General features: G+C 40.0%; 1 protein-coding gene across 11 annotated transcripts in view; it reads right to left on the reverse strand.

Moving 5' to 3' along the window:
• Window positions 1–21,362, reverse strand: part of ZNF521 (zinc finger protein 521) — a 232,547-nt gene that overhangs the window by 119,925 nt on the left and 91,260 nt on the right. For 10 of the 11 annotated variants that reach the window (XM_040585895.1, XM_040585903.1, XM_040585897.1 and 7 more), the window contains one exon: window positions 15,791–19,143. In XM_040585895.1, the coding sequence (XP_040441829.1) occupies window positions 15,791–19,143 (3,353 nt within the window). Of the gene's footprint in view, window positions 1–9,435; window positions 10,330–11,437; window positions 19,144–21,362 lie in introns of those variants that run through there. The other variant, XR_005826740.1, reaches the window with a different exon arrangement.

The raw sequence follows: 21,362 nt of genomic DNA on the forward strand, positions 1-21,362 counted from the left end.
TGTATATAGATCAAATTTCTTTATAAAAAAGGAAATGCATTACTCTGCTCTTTTTGAGCACAGGAAAAGTTTTTCATTTGTGTTTTGGTGTCTTTCAAAAAAGATCTGCTACTTTACTTTTCTACAAGGTATATCACTTGTCCAAGACATTTCAACATCCTAAGAATGACTGTATTTTCTCTTATTACTTTTCTTGACCTGAATTGGCCAGAGATTTGATATTGCATAGCATTGCTTTAAAAGTGATAACTAAGAGTATATTTAAAAGTAAGATTTTGTTTTTTCATCATAAGACTTAAAACTTGCAGTTATCCAGGCATCTAATGAGACAAGTCAGATTCATAAAATTATTCAACTGCATAATTGTAGTATCAAGGACTCAAGTCCTAAGGTAACAGTCCTGGAGAGCTCAATTGTTCTTTTGAAGATGCAGTGAAGGCAAGGTAAGCCCTGAACTGCCACATCAAGGCAGTAACTCAAGAGACGTGTATCTTTCTGTACAGCCACAGGCACCTTGCCTACATCAGCAAAAAAAAAAAAAAAAAAAAAAAAAAAAAGGAAAACATATATTTTTTAAAGAATGTAACATTACAAAAAGCTGGCACAGATGTAGTAAATTGCAGATTTCATATATATTAGCTAGGGAAGAAGCAGGGTTCACCGGATAATGTGCATCAAAAATACAGCCTGTCTTGTATATATTTAACTTCTGAAAAGTGTTATACAGCTAGTATTATTGATTATATTTCTTAAAATGTTTTTTTTTTTTTCACCTTACTCTAAACATTATTAAAGACTTGCTGGATTTGTTATCAGCATCTAAATTTCGATGCCCTGTCCCAGACAGATAAAGTGCCCATCCAATAAGTATCTTTCTACTTCAAGCCCGAAGGCAGGAATATAGAGACATTTTAAACCTATGTCATTTTGTCTTACCAAGTTAGCTGAAAAATTAGCGACTAATCAAAGACAACTCTGAAATTAAGTGTTCCTGTGGGCTCCTCTTTACAAATCTCCCATTGCTTCTCATACACAGAGGCTATTTTAATTTTCTTGATGACACTAACAAAATGTTTTCTGTTGCTTCTCAGTGGAAACAGTCATAAGCTTTTTTTGCCATTTTTCATTTAAATCAGTTTTAGTTTTCTGAAATGTAACCAAGTTAAATCCTTATGTAGACAAACAAAATCAACGGGCACCCAGAAAACAAATCTGCTTTGACTTAGTTTTGCAGTTATGATTTGTAAAGTGAGGTGTTTTGAAAGATACAACAGTTTTTCTCTTTTTTTGTTGTGACAACACTGGTAACATTGGTAGAAATTCAGACTGAGTCTAAGGATTTCCTACTATGTATTGGTAAATTTAACCTTACTGCACTACATCTAGATCTATCAAAGACCTCTAAATAATGATAGTCTCGGCCAACGATTTATTATGCTAAGCTCTTTACAAGATGCTTTTTGATGCTGACATATAGAACAACAATATTGCATAAATAACAATCACTCTCCCCTTGTTTAAAACATTGTTTCCCTTTAGAACTAGTTAGAAAATATTTCTTACTCCCTGATGACTAGCACTATATATTGTTTATTAGCATACCCCTAGCATTATTCCTGATATGTGACTTTGTTCAAAAACAAAGAAACATAAACTTAATGGCTGGTCTTTTCTCTTGTTAGCAGAGCAACGCAGAGTGCATGTCAAGAATTGTAGGCAAAATTATGACTGATGTACATAATGAAAACACATACAAAGGTTGGGGGTTTTCTGAAGTCTACCGCCAAAAAAGAAAGACATTTGACAACAACAAAAAATAATAATTTACTAGCACTTACTAGCCTCTTCAGATGATCTGAAATATTTGCAGAATCACACACAGATTTTCTTTTTATCATGAAGGGAAGAATGTTTTTGTGACTGCAGCTTGATCAAGCACTAGTTCTTTTTTGTTTCCAAACATATTCTAAAATGTTGACATCAACTTTTATTAGCTCAACACACACTCATCTCAAAGTGTCTAAACTTGTGCACAGTTAAGTTTTTATTTTAAAAGCAAACTCAGTAAATTCCATTTACTCTTAGATTTTCAAAGTGATCAAACCCACTCATTTTTACACCAAGTTGAACAAAGCCCATGTTCTTACTTCTGTATGTTTTGCATTCTAAGAAAGCCATTTTTCACTGCAAGTTACATTGTAGTCTCACAAGCTTTGTCAGAACCATGGGACTCATAACTGCTCACAGGAGCTCCTGGGCCCTGATGTGCCTTACAGCTGGTCCCAGTTCCCTGCTGAGGTAAGATCCCAGGGGAGACCCAGTCCCTCCTCACTCCCTGTTCCCACAAAGGGGAAACTTGAGGAAATCGGACAGAAATGAGCCCTGGGGTATTGCAGCTCCGTCTCCCTTGCCTGGATAGCCAGGGAAGAAGTCTTGCAGCACTGGGGTAGCATAGCACAGAAATAAAACGGGGTTGTGACTCCAGCAGGTATTTGAATCTCTCAAGTGTCTCCAGCTCTTTGCGATACAAGATGGCTCCACAAAGAAAGAAGTGCGGGGCTGTGGCAGCCATCCCTGCCCTGCGAACAGCTGCAGCAAGGGACCCTGGCTGAGCTCCCTGCCCCTCTGCCCGAGTCACCTGTGCCTATGGATGACTCGGTAGAGCAGAGTAGACACCCAGGCTTTGCTGTTCCAGCTTACCACCCAGGGCATATCAGCTCCACACAGTGATCAAAGGTGGACAGCTGAGAGTACTTGGACCCTAAGCCACCACCACTGCATTTGCTAGAGGACACCTGTCAGCCTCCTGTGAGAGGCATAACATGACAACGCTCTTGTTCTCCCCTCCAAACACAAAAACAAGGCAAAGCACATTTCTTGTTACAGAGTAATTCTGTAATGGCAAAGGTGGGCCACAGACAACCTTTACCAGTGTATTTCCATATGGACTCAGACAGGACCAGTAGAATACCTAGAGAAACCACATTGTGCTCTAAACCGCACCTTGTTGCGAAACTTCCAAAGATTTGTTACAGAAAGTGATATATATACATTATCAGATGGGATTAAGGAAGTGGTTTAATTTTTTTCCTTTAATTTAATTTATTATTGTGGACTCATCTTTCCATAAAAACTCTTCAATAAACAAGCCGACAATCCTTCACTAAACCTCCTCCTATCAGGAACCTAAGTGCCAATTTGTCTTCCACATACCAAGTGTAAATCTGAGGCCCAAGTCATTGCTGGGGCCATTCAAAATTGTTCTAGAAGAGTAACTGCTTGGACTAAGTGTCTCACAAGAGCACTGGGCAATCTGGTTGCCTTTTGCATTCCTGTTTGCTTGTGTTCCTGTTTTCAGAACCAATTTAAAGCCTTCCAGCATGCAAAGCTTCTCTGTGACTACATGTAATGAGCCTTGGATTGGGCCTTCAATCCACGCAGAGCATATGCATGCGTCTCTCTAACCTTTTGAATAATTGATGTTACTTAGACCTTTAATTATTGTCCTGATCCTCACTTGTCACTTCATGGTTTTCAGAACTTCATTTTTATAAAGGTGCCCAAAGTGTTCATGTCATGTCAAAAGAGGCTTTGCTGCTTTTATAAGTGGTCCAAGAATGGTACTTCAATTGTGTGTCCATAATTTTATTTGCTTTTATAAAAAGTAAAACAACCACTCTACTAGGGGATTCACAGTTCTATTCAGAAGTGCTTCAGAAGTATGCAGAAGAACCTTCTGTGTAGCCTTCTGTGCCCTGTGACTGTCTGAGGTATCCATACATTCTTCTTTTTCTGTTCCCTAGCCGCATATTACCTGAAAATGAACTGCATATACTACTTATCTGCCCATGCTCCACCTCCTTGTCAAAGTCATTCAGAATTTTATCACCTGCCTATTTTGTTCTCACATTTCCTCACTTTTGTACTATCAGGGAATTTCATCACCTTACTACTTATTCTTTCTTCCAGACTACTGGTATGCTGCATAAATTCAACAAAATTGGTGCAAATAATGATTCTTAAGGCTTTCCATTATTCACACCCCTCCAACCTAACCTGCTTCAATTCATAAGACTCTGATGCTTTCTGTACCCAAGTTAGTGTTTCTTTTCTTTTTTAATCAAACAAAGTTTCTCTCCCTATGCCATACTTATTCACCCAACAGATTAGTCTTTTGTGCTATACCATTTCAAAAGCTTTGCAAAAATCCTGGTAAATCACGTTTATAGGCTTCTCTGTCAGCACTTGTGGCTACTCTCTCAAAATACTCTTTATTGAAAATTTTAAGCATGATCCTCCGTTTGTGAATCTGTGCCCTCTATACTTCATTAAATCCAAACTTTCTAGGTATTCTTCTATCGTTTATTTGATTAGGCTTTCTCTTATGTTCCTGTTTAAGTCAAGCTCACAAACCAGTAATTTCATGCATAATCCTTACATCCCCTGTTAAATGTCTGTTTAGGAGCCTTTTCCCAGGCTGTTGATGCCTCTTCTTAAAAGGCTGCAAATTTATCTGCTTAATGTTTCCTTTTATCTTCGGCTCCTTTCTCTGAGAATTTTGGGATGGATATTTTTCCGTGTTTGTAAGTCACTTTTTGTATACTATATTCCATTATATTACATCTAATCCATACTTCATTCTTCTCCATGGGGAGGATATGCCACAAGCCCCACAACAAAGCATTTTTTTCAACAGTATTGGTTTCCTTGATTACATATAACATTTCTGGATATCCTCTATCCCCCTTTTAACTGAATACTTGTTCCCTATAGGAGATAATGAAAAATACATCTTATACCATCTAATGCACTGTGCCTATAGTCTCTCAGGCTTGCAGGCATCCCTAGTTTATTCTGGATTTCTTTCACACCTCTCTTGCGTGCACTACCAAGAATAGCTTTGACACATACCTGTTAACCTACCAATAACTTTTACCCGTTTACACCTAGGTACGTTATTTACCCTTGTCACACCAGTAAAGGGGACTTTCAAGGCTTTCTCCTCTCAGTTTCAGCACAGACCAAGAGAATGAATCAATGCCTCAGCTGAGACAATCTGCTGCTGCCAAAAGAGAGCAATGCCACCCCTCCCACATCCTGTAATTCCCCTCTCCCAGACCAATCATCCACTCACAGTTTCCCTCGCATTAAATCCAGGATGGAGCTAATTGAACCTGCTAAACCAACAGAAAGGTAACCTGACTAAGTGAATAACTTCCAACAAATCATATGCAAAACCAAGTTAAAACTTACACACTAACTACAGCAACTGGCCAGTGCTAACTCCTAATGCTGCCAGCTGATTTTTTACATCATTATTTTATTAAGCGTTAGCAGTGCGCTTGGTCCTGCATGAGGCACAAGAGCAACCATGGTCCCAGCTTATTTTTCCATTTAGCCATCTTTCATCATAGCTCAGAGTATTTTTGACAGTACCTTGAGGATTTCTTTTCTGTCTTCCTGGATGTTTATTTTGTCAACCTTAAGCTCTTAAAAAAATAAGTATATGTTAGCCAGTTTCACTGCATAGTTAGCTATTTATCTTGCTTATGGGGCACTGTCACCTTGCATGTGTTTTGAACTGACTAATTGCTAACTCTTCTCATTGCTCACACAACATCCTTTAATTAGTATTTCCTCATTGCTTTTAAAAACATGTTCATAATGATTTTATGAGAACTTTTCTGTTCTTCTGCTTTTGTTCATCAGGGTCTTAAGCGTAACGGGGTCTGGATGTACATGTCTAGAGAAAGAATACAACCAATCCCATAAGGTAACCAAAACAAGAAATGGAGAAAAACATTTTTTTTCCTAATTTATTTCATTATGGTTACTAATTGCTTTCATAGACAAGATGCACTGAGACAGAAATACAAATGTTAGTTCTAGCAGTCCTTCCTTCTCTACACTGCTTGAAGTCGTGAGCTGCTGTTCTGTCCTTCACCTTTACATTCTGGATTCCGCACTTAATCGTGTCTGTCTTCAATGTTTTTTGGTTACAAACTTTTCCTTCCCCTGGCCAATAAATTGCATAAGCTTGCAATGTCTCACATCCCCACACAGAAAGAACCACATCTCGCAACATTTCAAAACTGCATCTCTTCCCTTTGAGCTCTCCAATCCTTCAGCTCTCTTGGTCCTTAAACTCAATAGGTACCTGAAGTGAGGTACCTGTCAGAAAAGTAACTCTAAAACCTGGCAGCGTGTGGCTGTATATTTGTTTTCTTTCAATTATTTCATAGTCATATCAGGTTTACATAGTTCATCAGTAAAATCAGCTTTAAGTACTATGAATTTGATTTGGGATCTGAAAAACAAATATGCTTCTTTCTGTGCTAGGGCCTGATCCTGGATGAGGCTAAGCCTCTGAGCACTGCAAGTGTACGTGCTGAGCAGTGCTCAGGAATTTGGGACTGACTGTCAGCAACGGAACTTTCTGTCAGTATTCTCACCTCTTTCCGTCTCCTTACACTGCTCTTAAAATTCAAGAAGGTTGTCAACCTGAGACCCTCTGAAGCCAGAGAGCTGCTAACCCTAACATTCAGTATCAGAGCAGCTGTGTAGCTCTGGGCATTAAGGAGAAACTACAATCAAGACTGTGCTGATAATTTTGCAGATGACACGGCATCAAAGCACAGGCAGTAGACCATGACTTGCCAGATCTGAGATGCAAAAAGTTGGCATTTTGAGTAAGCTGATAGACCTCTTTCTTTTTAGAGTTGCCTTTTTCCTTCTGTTTTAAAAATGGCATACTGAGACAGACTGTCATTCAATAAAGCCACTACTTTCTTCACCAACAATCAGCAACAGATGTAGCCCAATAAAATTAATAGTTTGCAAGTACACACCAGAGAATACTCTTTTGGCTTTTTTCTCCATCACAAATTTTGTAAAAGCTCTCTGGATTTTAACAGAAAGGCAAAATCAGGGGCTTTTTATATTCCTTATTTTTGTTTTACTTAAACACTAAAACCACTTTTCTCCCACACTATGGAAAATTAATGCTGATTAATTTCACTTTCCTAAGTGTGTCTCACGACCCTCCCCCTGCCCTTAATTGTCCACTTTCAACCTCTATTCCTGCAGAATTCTGGGCTATTACTTACCAAGATAATTTAATCCTACAGAATAGAACTTGTGCTCAAAAATATGCAACATTAATATTAATGTACAAACAGAAATATATTACTCATACATAATATATAAGAAATTAATTTTCAGTGAAGTATCAGGAGAAGGATTAAACCCCTTAGATCCTTCTCATGCAATTAGCTCTGCACTTGGGGAAGTCAATGGGACTTCACAAATGAAGGCTTCACATAACACTGGCAAGGCTTGGGTTTTACAAAGGCTTGCCTACGCTACGAAATATGCCACAGAGTTCTACAATCATACTACTGTAATTATAGTACTACCCCGTATGGATACTCTTAGGCCACATCAATGTTAACAAATATACTAGTACCATCTGAGCTGGCACACAGCTGCTGACATTGCAACGCTCCTTGACCGTGTGCCCAGCTGAAAAACCTCCGCTGGTGCAGCGCAGCTGCCCAGGGAAGTGGTGTACCAGCAAAACAAGCACTTTGCTGAGCCAGTCTTCAACGCTATCCACAATGATTTGTGTCTAGCTGTTTTTTCCTGTGAAGATGTACTTGCTTTCCTCTAAGGGAATTAAGGGAACTTCCCAGAATTCCCTCTGTCCTATTTCATAATCTTTTACTTTCACATTACTTCTTAAAATTCCAGCAGTTCCTCTTAGGTACATCCTGTAATATGCTCATTTCTTTTTGCGTGGTGCTTGAGTCTACCATTTCTCTATCAGGAAAAAAAAGGATTGCAGAATTTGTTTTCGAAGCAGAATGTCATACTTCTGGGTTTACAGGACTTCAACTACTCAACCACCATCACATGAACTACCAGCTGTGAAGCAGAGAATGTAAGAAATCTGAGGAGCTATGGTTAAGACAGTTCAGAAAAATTATCAGGACATTCCCTGGCCAAAAAAGAAGTACCAAGCAATAGAACAGGATCAACTGCAAGATAACACCATCAGTGATGGTTGCAAGGTTTTTGTATGCAGACAGACATGTTCCTAGAGTTTGGCACTGAACCTATTCCAGCTATCAGAGCAGAAACCCAAAAGAGGGCTGTTGTAGCAGTGGGAAAACAAATACAAAAGGAAATCTGGAAGCTTGGAGTCTCAGATCATTCTTTGTTGATGAACAACCCCATTTCCTACTGGAAAAAGTAGAGAGGAAGAGGTGGCTTTCCAGATATGAAAAGCCATTAGGTGTCCTTTTTTGCACAGAATGTTGAGTCTGGATAATATGTAAAAAATGGAGAAAGTCCATCCCACACAGGATACCAAAGGTGTGGATGTATGATTGAAGGTGACAAATACTTCCTTCTCTCCTACCTCTCACCTTGTTTTTCAGTACACAAGCAGCAAGCAATTTTAAATGGCTGCATTTGTAAGTGGCTGTATTTTGAAGTCACTCTTCAGAAGCATTTCACAGGTATTAAAAATGATCAATGAATGCATGTGAGGCTTTCATCTTGAGGAATTCAGTTCTCTAATAAAAACTGCAGATGGGCTTTTTTCCCAGATTTGCACATTGTTAGTGGTAGGACTGTACTGAGATGGTCAGTATCAGGAGAGGCCCCATCCTTTTATTCCCTGACTTAGGAAGCCACATACTAGCAACAAAGGTTTAACCACCATGGAAGAACAGGACAACGTCAACATACATCTGGTAGATAGGTCTAAAGGATGGTGGAAACCAAAGAATCACAGAATGGCTGAGGTTGGTCTCTGGGAGTACTCTAGTCCAGCCCCCCTGCTCAGGCAGGGTCTCCTAGAACTGGACCATGTCCAGATGGCCTGTGAGTATATTAAAGGATACACAACCCCTGTGGGTAACCCGTGCCACTGCTCAGTCACCCTCGCAATAAAAGTGTTTCCTGACGTTCAGAGGGAACCTCCTGTGTGTCAGTTTGTGCCCACTGCCTCTTGTCTAGAAATGTCCCATGGTGAGGACAGATGTTAGCAGGAGACACATTTCTGCTGTCATATTCAGAAGAATACACTGTATAAAATACTACTGATTTTTACAATATTTTGTAATACAACGCAGGAAATGGAATAAATGAAAGATGGGTTTGGCAGGAGAAAAAAGTACCTAAGGGTTTTGAACAATCAGGCAGAAGATCAAATACCAGCCATCACAGAGCTATGGGAGGTCAGAGAAGACGACTCTTTAACAAGATGCTACATATCAGGTGGTTCATTTATGTTCAATTTGTACAGCTTTGTGAAACAAGCAGTACTGGGGCTACATATCCATTTTAAATTAATGGTTACCCCACCTTATTTCCCTGATGACAGGGTAACAAATTCGTTATGTTCGTTGCATGAGACAAATAATACAGACATTACATATAAAAACTTTATTGAGCAGTGGTAAAAAACACTTCTCAAAGCATGTACAGTCACTTAAGAAGTTGGTTTGTGAGCACCACAAAGAGCAGATCATAGTTTCTTACAGCTTAATTTCTTGTGACTGATTGACTTTTGCATAAAAACCAGGTATGAACTTCAGTTAAAGCCATCTTCCTGGTTTGGATCTCTAAAAGGCCTCTTTCCTGTCTGGATTCTATCACCTGCTAGGTCATCTCTCTTCCCAAATGTCGTAAAAACTTCATAGGCTTTGAGATTCCTATCTGTCTATGAAGTTTTTCTTGAAACTGGCCAAGTGTAGTACAGGAGTAAGAGGGGGAAGAGAGAGAACCCTCTAGAGGTATGTGAACCAGCAGACAAAAAGACATGCCGTGATTTCCCTTGTCTTGTTCCTAAAGATAATCAGGCTAGAAAAACAGGAGAAATTTCTTGTTTTTTCTACCCTGTTCTGATGTCAGAATACAAATACTCATCACTATTCTGATTTTCCACTAGGGCTGTGCAGAAGGGAAATTGTGGCATGCTACCCTGGTCACTTGGCCAGCAGATACATGTACAGGGAAAGCCCCATAAGGACAGTGGGCTGCACAGCTGACCTGTTGACATCTCAGGATGTTTTGTCTCATAAAGCTTTGCTGAATCTACATTTGTCCTCCCTAGAGATGCTTAAGGTCTTCATCCACATTCCTGTGTCCCTCTTCAATTCTTCTGCCTTTCTTCAAGCAGGCATTTCCCCCCCACACCCCACACCCCCACTGCATTGCTGCATGGAAAACTTGGTTTGGTGTTCTTGAAAACGTTGCAGAACTTATCCTTTCTTCCTCTCAGGTGTGAAGAAGGTACCTCTCCAAATTCCCCATCTGAAGTCTCTGACAAATAACAAGCCAGACAGACAGTATTAGATTTTAATGATCAGTGGACAGGAAACTAAGAAAACTCACTACAACTATCCCTCTTGCTTCTGTTCAGGATTCCCAGCCAACACAGGATTCCTTTCACACCTTGACACGGTCTGTATGAGAAGGTGGGAAGTTTGCTGCTTAACATTGGTAGGATTTCCAGTGACAGGATAATAAATAACACCTCGTTAAATTCAGAGAGAACTCTGATAGATCACTAGTGAAAGTGTAAAGACAAACAGAAGAAAAATGCTTAAGCCTGTATCTTGTCAGCCACTTCACGGCAGTGGTACTATCAGAAATTGGAGCATAGTGTAATGTGAAGGTGGCCTACTGTGGCAAGAAAAACAGAGTAGCCCTTCCTAAAAATACATATGGTCACATCTTAAATAATACTTTCCTGAAAGCAATGTCAAAATGATGCAAGAAGACAAAAACGGTATTTTTAGTGAGCTTATTTTGAAACTCCAGAAGCAGAAAATATGTTTTCCACAGATTAGTTCCACAAACTATTTCAAAGCCAAATCTCTGTGCCAGCAACAAACCTTCTTTACCTTTTTCTGTCTCCGGATCCAAAATCCAGCATGAAAATCACTTGTTCTGGCCCTGGATTCACTGACAGGAAACCCAAGGCACTACTTCTTGTGTTTACATTACAAGTTTATGTGCTTATTCATAAAAATCCTGTAGTCAGAATGATCAGCTTGGATTGCTGATGAGGAGGATTATTTTAATTTCTTTATGTATTTCAATTAAATGTGTAAGTATTGATTTCGGTGCATCTTTTCAGTTAAAAGCACAGTGATTTATATTGCTAAAATGCTATTGCCTGCCCTGCCAAAAGCATGCATCTGGGAACATTTCTGGGTTGCTCATAGTCTTTTCTCTCTTCTTTCCGCCTCTGACTGCCAGTGCATGCTGTTGAAACAAACCAGCTACTTCAAAAGGCAGTTCCTGTTTTCTGTCTTTGTGAGTCTGGCAGTGTTTTGAGAAGGGGGGAGGAATAGTAAGAGAATAAAGGTAGACTCAGGGCCCATGAATAAAGAGAAAAAATGTAATGATAAAACAGTACACCTACCTGAGCTCCATTCTTTCTCCCAGGATGATACCATTTCTGGATTCATCTGAGGTCGTGTAAGTTGAGCTTCAAGGAGCCACCAGCTCTGCAGCATCTGAATTTTGTGACCCCGTCTCCACAAGCTCATTGGCAGCCTGCACTTTCACAGCTCCTTCCAGAACGGTGCAGTGATGCGCCCAGCATACCCTGCTGTGACATGCCCATCCTGGCATACAGCTCTGCACAACCACAATAGGACAGAAGAGCAGCCCCAGGCTCACACTTATTCTGTTCTTCAGCTGGTGTGACGGCTGCTAGTTCTTTCCTTTGTCCAGAACTTTTGATACTCTCTGCTACAGTATATTTCTGCAAGTCTTTTGTAACACCTAAATAAGCATCTTTATTCCTGCAGTAATTTGGCAGTGTACTTGCACTGCTGCTTCTCTTCTCAGGACCAGAAAACCCAGCATTCTTGTATTATTAATGAAGGACTGTCTGCATTGCCACAGGTAATACAGTATTCACATGAGCTTCGCATTCATAGAACAAAGTGATACATAACTTAAGCTACTTACAGAGGCAATTAAGTTTGCTGAGCACCTACTCTAGAAGTTACCAACAGGACCCCAAAATGAGTGCAGTTGCACATAGAATAGAATAGAACAGAATCATTTAGGTTAAAAAAGACCTTTAAGGTCATTGAGTCCAACCATAAACCTAACACTCCCAAGTACCACTAAACTGTGTCCCTTTGGACCATATGGATACACTAGTGTAAGATAATTTTTACCAGTAAACTGTTGGTATAAGCTGGAGTCCATTTTCTCCTCGCCTGCCGGCTAAGCAGTTAACAATATAACTATTATTGTACAGTCACACTGGTATGATTCTGCATGTACAGAAGTCCTGAAGCTTAAGAAGTGAGGGCACATCTTCTGCTGAGTTCTCTCGTTAGGTGCATGACAGCAGATTAAAGAGGAACAAGAAAAGCAAGGCCACATCTTTTTCTTGAACACTGCTTTTCATCTTCCAAGTGCTTTACAAAAAATGCACTGCAATTAAGCATGGCAACACACTTCTCAGCAACTATCAATCTTATTTTCTGAATAAGGAAAATGAAACAGAGGTGTTCAAGTAGATTTGTCCGAGTCAACAACGCAAATGAGTGACAGAAAAAGGATGGATGTCTAGTTCCCAATACATTACCATATCAGATCTTGTTCTCCACTTTTAAATGTTAACTATCACCAAGAAGATTATTATCCTAGCTTAACAGTGTGTTTGCAATGATTCAGGATCTTTACAAGAAATCTACAACCTGATTTCAGCATCTCATTAGGCTCAAAGAATAACTCAGAGATTTACCAATTTTAGAGCTCTTTCAATAGCTAGCTATCCACAATCTGCTTGTTTAAGTCTGTTTGATAGTTTACGGGTACTAGATTCAGCAGTATGATGGGCTTAAGTTCTGACCTGTTCCTTGAGTTCCTGTAACTGATGATTAGAAGTGCCCATCATTTCCCATCCCAACTGAAAGATAACTTTCAGTGAAGATGATTCAGGTCAATGCCTTTCACTTAGCAAGCAGGGTGAGTTCAGCAGGTGATAGCTCAGCTGATGACATTATACCATGTTTAGGTAATTGCACCCTATCATGTCATTGAGTACAGGCTAAAAAGAGTTTTCTAGTTCAACCATAAGAATACTTGGCAAAGAATCCAGAATTGACAATTTTCAGCGTTATCCTTTATCTTAAAATGTTTTTTTCTAGTACTCTTACCATAGTAATCTATTACTCAGTAACAAAGGGTATTCAGCACTATTAATGGTTTGACAACTACTCTCCATATTTTTCTTGCCTTAGGAATCAAATGTTCCTTGTATAAAGGTTGCAATCTCAAACCATGTGACTCTTAACAACGCAAATGAAACCTTCACTCCTTAATATTATTATTTTTAATGAAAATTACCCCAAAACAGCATGTTTAAGTAGCCATCTTCAACATCCCATTCAATTCAAAAAACTTCCTTCCAGTGGAGTAGCAAAGCCGCTCACTAATAACAAATTTTAGCAACCCAATTAGTTTTTACTGTTTGTATTATATGCTTATGTTTTCACTTCCCTCAGCCCAAACATCCAATCTATACTGTTAAACATTTGTGTATTGCTACTTCCAATTTTGATTCTCATTGCTGTAATGCTTGCATCACTACAATTTTAAACCAGTAATATCTGTTAGAAAAATTAATTATCTCTAAGGAGTTTACAAACATGCATCTATGGTTTCCAGAAGTAATAATGCTCTGTCAGGAACTTGATAGCTTTGTGCTTCGCATGAGAAAATAATCTGAAAGTCTATGTTACTTATGTAGAGACTAGAAACACAGACACTGAAAAATCAGTTTACATGCTCGGAATGGGGTTGGTGGGCAAATGATTTCGAGGCAGGCAAATGCTATTCACAAATCTTGCTGTAGTTTAAAAGGCTTTTTCATCTTAGATACATTTCTAAGAGAAAAATGAAAAGGAATAGGAAGAGGAACGTGATGCCGATCAGAAGATGACATAAGAACTCGGATTATACCTGATCCAAGTACAAGAAGATTCACTGATGACACTGGAGGTAACTGACCTTGTATCACTGCAAAGGACCCCCAATTCTCTTTTTGTCTAGTTTACAAGCTCGAGAAAGACAAGTTGGTAACATCTTATCATGGTAACTGTCCTAATACACATGATTCTGGTTGTGCTGCCAACATGACTGGGAAGAGAGATTTCATGTAGTCACTTGGGGAAAGATGACCAGAAACAGACACCAAGATGACTCTGAATCTATCAAAAGCATGTAGCTGGTAATCCTGTGGTTCTGATTTAGCAGCAGTACTACAGGACCATCAATGGTGTGAACCACACCTAAAGGGAGCCATTCCTTTCCCCTCTTCTTTGAAAAGGTTTTCCTTAGACCTGCGGTTCTCAGTCTAACAAACTGCTCCTTCCATACACTGCACACTACATTCTATTACCCAGGTGTACACCCCCCCCACCCCACCCCGCATTGTGCAAACTGGAGATGCAGAAGTCATGAAAGCATTGGGCTCTTCCCTGGCAGATGCATCCTGCCTGGTACCTCACCCTTGTCTCCCAACTCCACTTCCCTCTTTGTGGCACTCCAGGCCCTGTGCTACTTCAGTGACCTCTCCCAGCCTATCTTGAGCTTTTTCTTGGTACCTCCAGAAATACTTACCTCTGGGCCCACATATCCTTATGTAGCTCCCTTCCTCACTCTGCCTCCCTCCTGCCTTCCAGTTTGCACAACACTGTTGGATGACATGCTGAGAGATTTCTTACCCAACAGATGGGCTCACAAACAGGGAGTGAGGAAGGTGATGGAAGAGCAGCAGCTCCCTAGCCACAGGGTATCCATGCACATTCACAGCAATGGGTTGCATTATGCTTGTACCGTTACAAGCCAAAAGCTTTCTTGAAACCAAAGTTATTATTTCTTAAGATCTGTTTGTGCTGTGTTTTTAGGTTTCCTGAACTATAAGGGATCATTATGCAAGATAGCATACCTAAAATATTAACCCTGAGTCATTCTGTTGATGTTTCTGAAGATAAAAAAGATTCCCTTCCCTCAGTACATGACCCCCGTAACTTCCCATATTATTACTTGGTCACTGGTGATGAAGGAAGTAGATAAGATCTTTCAAGAGTTTGATATTTACTTTCTAAGTTATCCTCCATGAATGGGGTTTCAATCACCAGACACTAGGTGTTTCAGTGACATCAAAATGTTGTTCATCATGAATGGAAAGAAAAACACAACAAGGAATTGCATCCAAAGGACTGATTTCCCAATTTACCTTAGGCTAGTGTTGTACTTCTACTTAATCAAAATGTGCTATAAGAGGGGAAAATTAATGTCTACAACACAATTTACAAAAAACACCCTCAACTTGTTGCTCACAAATATTTTTTCAAAATCCACCCCTTATGCCAGCATTTTGGCTCACTATATTCTACTCTTCTGTCATTAATGCGCTCTGCCGTAAGCACAACTCCTAGCTGGGGATTCCAACACATAAGGGAGCTAGGATAAGATTCCAGATCTCAGTTGTGCTGGCATGAAGATAGGTCTCCTCAGTGATACAGAAGACAATATCCTAGGGAGACTGGAATTAGTCCTATTCCGCACAATTCAATCCAAGACGTAAGGCATATCAAGAGGCAAGTAATTACTAGCTAATGGCTACGGATGGAAATGTAACATGGTTCAGCCTAAGCATTTCATGACAAGTGACAAGACAGCTTGAAAAAAGGGGGATTTTTCCCAAAAGGATGGAAGGTGTCAAGAGCAAAGAAAAAAGGGTTACCTCTTCAGTTTGGGAGGGGCTGATTCTGGGCATTGGAGATACTTGTGGTGTTTTCAGTTGTGTACTGTTGCTGTCTGGAACAAGCTCTCTGTGGATTGACTGAATATGGTTTTGGAGTTCACTTTCTGATTCAAATTTAACATTGCAACTAGAACACCGAGTCTTCAGTCCCCCTGCCTTGCTTTTGTTCTCAATGGAACTCAAGTTCTCATTTTGGCCCATGCCTTGTCTGTTACTGCTTGAAGGGATGTTGACACTTGGACTACCACTTTTACTGAGATTAACACAGCTAGCACACAGACCATATGGCAGACCATTGATGTCAAGTTTCACTAAATCCTGTTTTGAGCGGAATTCCTTCAGGCAAGAAGCACACTTGTACAGTTTCTGGAGATGCTGTGCACGCCCTGTGGACTGCACGGCAGAACCATTTCCAGTTTTCTGCATGTGGAACGTGCCGTGGATTTTCAGTTCCAGCGTAGAGGTCACTGTCTGCATGCACACCACACAGCGGAACCCTGTCAAGGAGTTCCTCAAGTCAGGGTGCATTTGGCAATGCTCTAAAAATTCCTCCTCACTCTGGAGGGGCATCTTGCAAATCCTGCAGTTTCCAGTGTCCAGGCTCTTACTATGTGTGACCTTATGTTCAGTAAGAGTCAGAAGAGATGGAAACCGCTCGCCACAGATTGGGCACATATAATGTTTCACTGGTCCCAAGTGTGTCTGCATGTGCTCTCGGAGCCCATTTTCAGAGAAGAATGTTCGAGAACACACATTACACTTGTAATTTCCTTTAATGAGTTCAGCCTTTTTCTTCACTATGGCACTTTCTCCAGGTCGAATGTTGTGGTCTCGAAGCTGGTGATTTTGCAGGAGAGTCTCCATGGTATAAGCTGCTCCACAAATGTCACAGCCATACATAGGCTCAGATGTGTCCACATCTTCTTCGCTGCCATCGTGGCTGTTATGGGACTCCTGGCTATTTGTCAACAAGGTCTGGAGTTCCACTTCCTCTTTCTGAACCTGCTCAGATGCCCCATTTGTTCCACAGTTCGGAGTTTTCGTTTCAAAAACACAATGTTTTTCCCTTAAGTGCTTTTCCAGCAAGATGATAGCATGGAAAGCTTTGCTGCAGAACTTGCAGTTGTACTTCTTGCTGTGTGTAGTAATGTGACACTGCAGCTCCACCTCTGTACCAAAGGACTCACCACAGAAGATGCACTTGTGTACTTTGCCTTGGTTCTCCAGGTGGTTGTGTTTAACATGAAGCTGTAGGTCAGTCTCATTGCGGAAATCCCAGTTGCAAGATGTACATCTGTATACCTTCTTTTCATTACTGTGCTTCACAGCCAAGTGTAGCTGAATGGAGACTTTGGAGTCAAAAACCTCTTGGCACAAAGTGCAGCGGAAGAACACAAATGTATGCATGTCCAGTAGGTGTTTCTGCAAGTCATCCACAGAAGTGAACTGCTTGTCACAGCTTTCACAGATGTAGTAGGTTGAGGTGATCATGAAATGAATGGTAACATGCTTCAGCAGAGACTCCTGATTTGGAAATTCCTTGTTGCACTGAGGGCAGGTCAGTTTTGGTAGGACAGTGTCAAGATGTGTTTTCAAATGAGTCTGAAAACCATCCAAGGAAGTATACTTAGCACCACACTGATTACAAATATATTCACCTGCAGGACGAGGAGGAGCACCTCCAACTGCCTGCATCATCTTTAAAGAGGTCTGCTCAATGGTTACAGGAGATAATGGACTCATGGCTCTGGATTTTTTTCCATTGTGGATGTAATTCAGTGCCAAAGGAATGTTCTTATGGTTCTCCTTGATATGCTTGTTCAGCTTAAGAACACTATTAAATATTGGAGAATTTGTACAGTAAGAACAAGAATACACTTCCACCACTGGATCTTTTGGGGTTCCAAGCACAGGGGAACCAAAACGGGAACTGCTAAGATCACAATGGACTTGTCTAATATGCTCTTCCAGAGAAGAATCTGTAAGAAATCCCATGTAGCAATGGGGACAAAAGAATGCATTACTGTCCTTAGCAGCAGGGTTGGCAAATCCATGAGAACATCGGATGTGTTCCTGAAGGGTGTTGAGGTCATTGAACACTTCAGAGCAGAAGTTGCACTGGTATACCATGGCAGGCATGGTAGAAACAATCAGTGCTGGGTCTGGAGCTTCATGGACTTGCTTAAGATGTTCATTCAGATTGTAGAGAGATGGCAATACCTCCAAACAATACTGACAGATATGGGCTTGTTCAGGTTTATCTAAATGCATAGTTTTCAGGTGTATCTGCAAAACTGCAAGGCTGGAAAACAACTGTTTGTTGCAATAAATGCAGCTGTAGGTAACTTTTGCCTGTTTACTTGAAGGACCGGTGATATCTGGCACTTGCTGAGCTGCCCGCTTCCTTCCACGACCTTTTGGTATAGGAGGAGCTGTTTCCACCATTGTTGAACTATCCACCGAGAGATTAGAATCTGGAGTGGTGCTAGAGACTGAGGTGTAGCCCACAGTTACCAAAGACGGGCTGTTGCTGTGATTGCACGACTCTGGCTGCTGATGACTGTCCATGTGGCTGTACAGCTCCTCCACAGTATGAAAGTTCTCAGAGCAAATGCTGCATGAATTCTTCTTCTCACCATTATGAGCCTGCTCCATGTGATTTACCAGAGATGTTTCCTCTACAAAGAGTTCATGACAGTAAACACACTGAAGAGCAGATCGGTCTTCATTAGGGGAACACTCGGGGTGACATTCTGCAATGTGCTTCTGAAGATCTTCAGGAAAATCAAAGCCTTCTTCGCACTGACTACATTTCTGAGTGTCCTTCATTTTCCAGTCCTCCATCCGGGAGGCGGACTGAGAGCCATCTTTGTTCCTCTCATGAACCTGCATGTGGCCATGCAGCGAACTAGATGACAGGAATCCACGCCTACAAATGGCACACTTATATGGCTTGTTGGACGTATGAGTCTTTAAGTGAATTTTAAGATGATCACTCCTTGAGAACGCTGCATCACACTCACTGCAGTGATACTTCTTGTCTCCCGTATGAAGCTTTATGTGGCGGTCCCTGCTCCGTTTGTGTTTGAAGAGACGACTGCAGTATGTGCATTTGAAAGGGAGTTTGTCACTGTGGCTTTGTTCGTGGTGCTTTAAGTAGCTGAGGCGGCTGAACGATTTGTCACAAAACTGGCATGGATAGGGCAACCCTGGGCCTCCTTCCTCTTCACCAAAATCGCAACCTTCTCCATGGCTCGGGGAAGTCTGGTCCTTGCTAGAAGGCGATGATGCTGGCCATGAGCAAGTGGGGTCATCCTCAACATCCACTCCATCTGAAATGAGAAAGAAACACGCTCACAAGCTTAATCCCTGCGGTTCAAAGGAGACAGAAAATGCACATGAACAATGCAGATCTGCTACTCCTAAATAGCTAAAACAGATTAAACTCAGACTAGGATATTTCTTACACCTGTATCCAACAGCTTCAAGACCACATTTATTTTTATCAGACTGTAAAACATTAGAAGTTATTAAATAGTTCTGTGCCTATATTAACATTTTATTGCTTTTTTATCATTCTTTCTCAGTTGCAAGATATGTATTACACATTGACAACTTTATTAAAATGCAGATTTTTAATATATTTAATGTTTCTTTTGTATCCATTTTAAAATGATTTGCATATTATGTGAGAATGTGAAGAGTCAAAGGAAAGGAGAAAATATTACAGGAATTATTTAAAATTAATACAGTCAACCCACATGCCTAATATTTAATGAAAAGATTCCCCCTGCATTGCCAAAGTTTTTTTATTTTTTCACTTGAAGTTGATTCTGAACACAGAAATCATTTAAAGGCTATTACTGAGACAGACTTGGGTGTTGTTCTAAACCATAATAGGAAAAACTACAGGGGAGGAACAGGACAACAGTATAAGCAGCGGTGTTTTCTCTAACAAAGTGCAACCAGATTTTTCCAATAACTTTATAATCCAGTTACTGAAAGCTAGCAGCTGGATCATTAAATGTTCAAAACAAACTAACAAATCAACAGCCAGGATCAAGGAAAATGAGAAAGTTTCAAAAGGGTCAGTTATGAACAGCATTTTATTTTCCTTTTTAAGTTCAAGAGGTTGCCCACCATTTCTTCCTTTTCACACAGGCCTCAGCCAGCTGAACTTCCTCAGTCCAGCAGAACCTGTACTATGAGGTGATCACAGACAAAGCAACTTGTAAAAAACTGGAAACAGGAAAAATGATAAACGATTACAGTAAAAGCTGAAAGATTTATGAGTTACAAGGAAAAGACAAAATAGAAGTGCTAGCCAGATACTGAACTGAGCTAGTTATCCATGGTATTACCTCATCTCTAGACAAGGCAAGTTGTGACTATTTTCTTCAACAGACGTGCTGTACAGGTTTTTTCCATCTTTTGTTTTATATGCAGATTACAACACTACAATGATCATACTTTCCTTAATCTAAAACTTCTTTGAAAATATTAACAGAATGCTTGAAAGACCACTCTACATGAAATAATATTTCTACACCTTTCCAGGGGCGATGCTTGGAGATTTTTTCCTTTTAAAAGTAAAATTGACTACAGTAACAGTACAGAAAAAAAACAGGATAAACTTCCTGAAAAATATCTTTTTTAAGTTATACTTGCAAAGTGGTAAGTTTCTAAACATCTTCAGCCTTTTCTCAAGAAATATACTACACCAACATAAAAGTTAGAGCTGGCCTATGTTACGTAAACAAATTCCAACCCTGCTTTCTTTAAGGTAACAAGATTTTACTAGATTATCAACCTCTTGCTTATCCACAGGAAACAGATGAGGATTCATTCCTTTCCTGCATCTAGAAACTGATGACAACGCCATCTCACTATCAAGGCCAGATGGCAGCCATCTAACTCTGAGAAAACAACCAAACACCATTGCTGGATGCCTGCCCATTGACACAATGCTTTTCAGGATAAGTTGGAAACTGCATGGGTTTTTATCCTCTTGTTTACATCTTGAAGAGGAGGGTTTCACAAATTATATCCACCTTTTGCGTGCACACACACACGCATTTACCTATGCACAAATCTGCACTAGTGGTATATATTCAAATAACAAAACCAAACCCTAGCCGAAATGCCACGTCTTTGAACTGAAAACAAAGGTGGTTGTTTTTTTAAGATAAAAATTGAAAAATAAAAATCCTCCCTTCCAGCAAAAGCGCTATCATCTGCTAAAATGCTTCCTAATGTACTGATGCAAAGTTACTTATTGTCATACATACTAAATAATACCAGCCAGGTGAGTTTTTAAGTTGGTACATTAATGACTGCAGTATTCACAGGATGCTTTTAATGTAAATCTGCGTACTGCCCTTTCAGATTGCTGGGTTTGACTCTAAAACTGGAAATGATCAAAACAGTGGAACAACTAATTACAGAAAAAAATGTTATTTTTTTCTGTATTTTGAAATTTTAGTTTAAATTAGTATTTTCAGCCTGTTCTTTTTAAGTAGAAAAACCTTTTATCCTTTAAAAATCAAATATA

The sequence above is a fragment of the Falco naumanni genome, chromosome 3 (genome assembly GCF_017639655.2).
Source record: "Falco naumanni isolate bFalNau1 chromosome 3, bFalNau1.pat, whole genome shotgun sequence".
NCBI lineage: Eukaryota > Metazoa > Chordata > Aves > Falconiformes > Falconidae > Falco > Falco naumanni.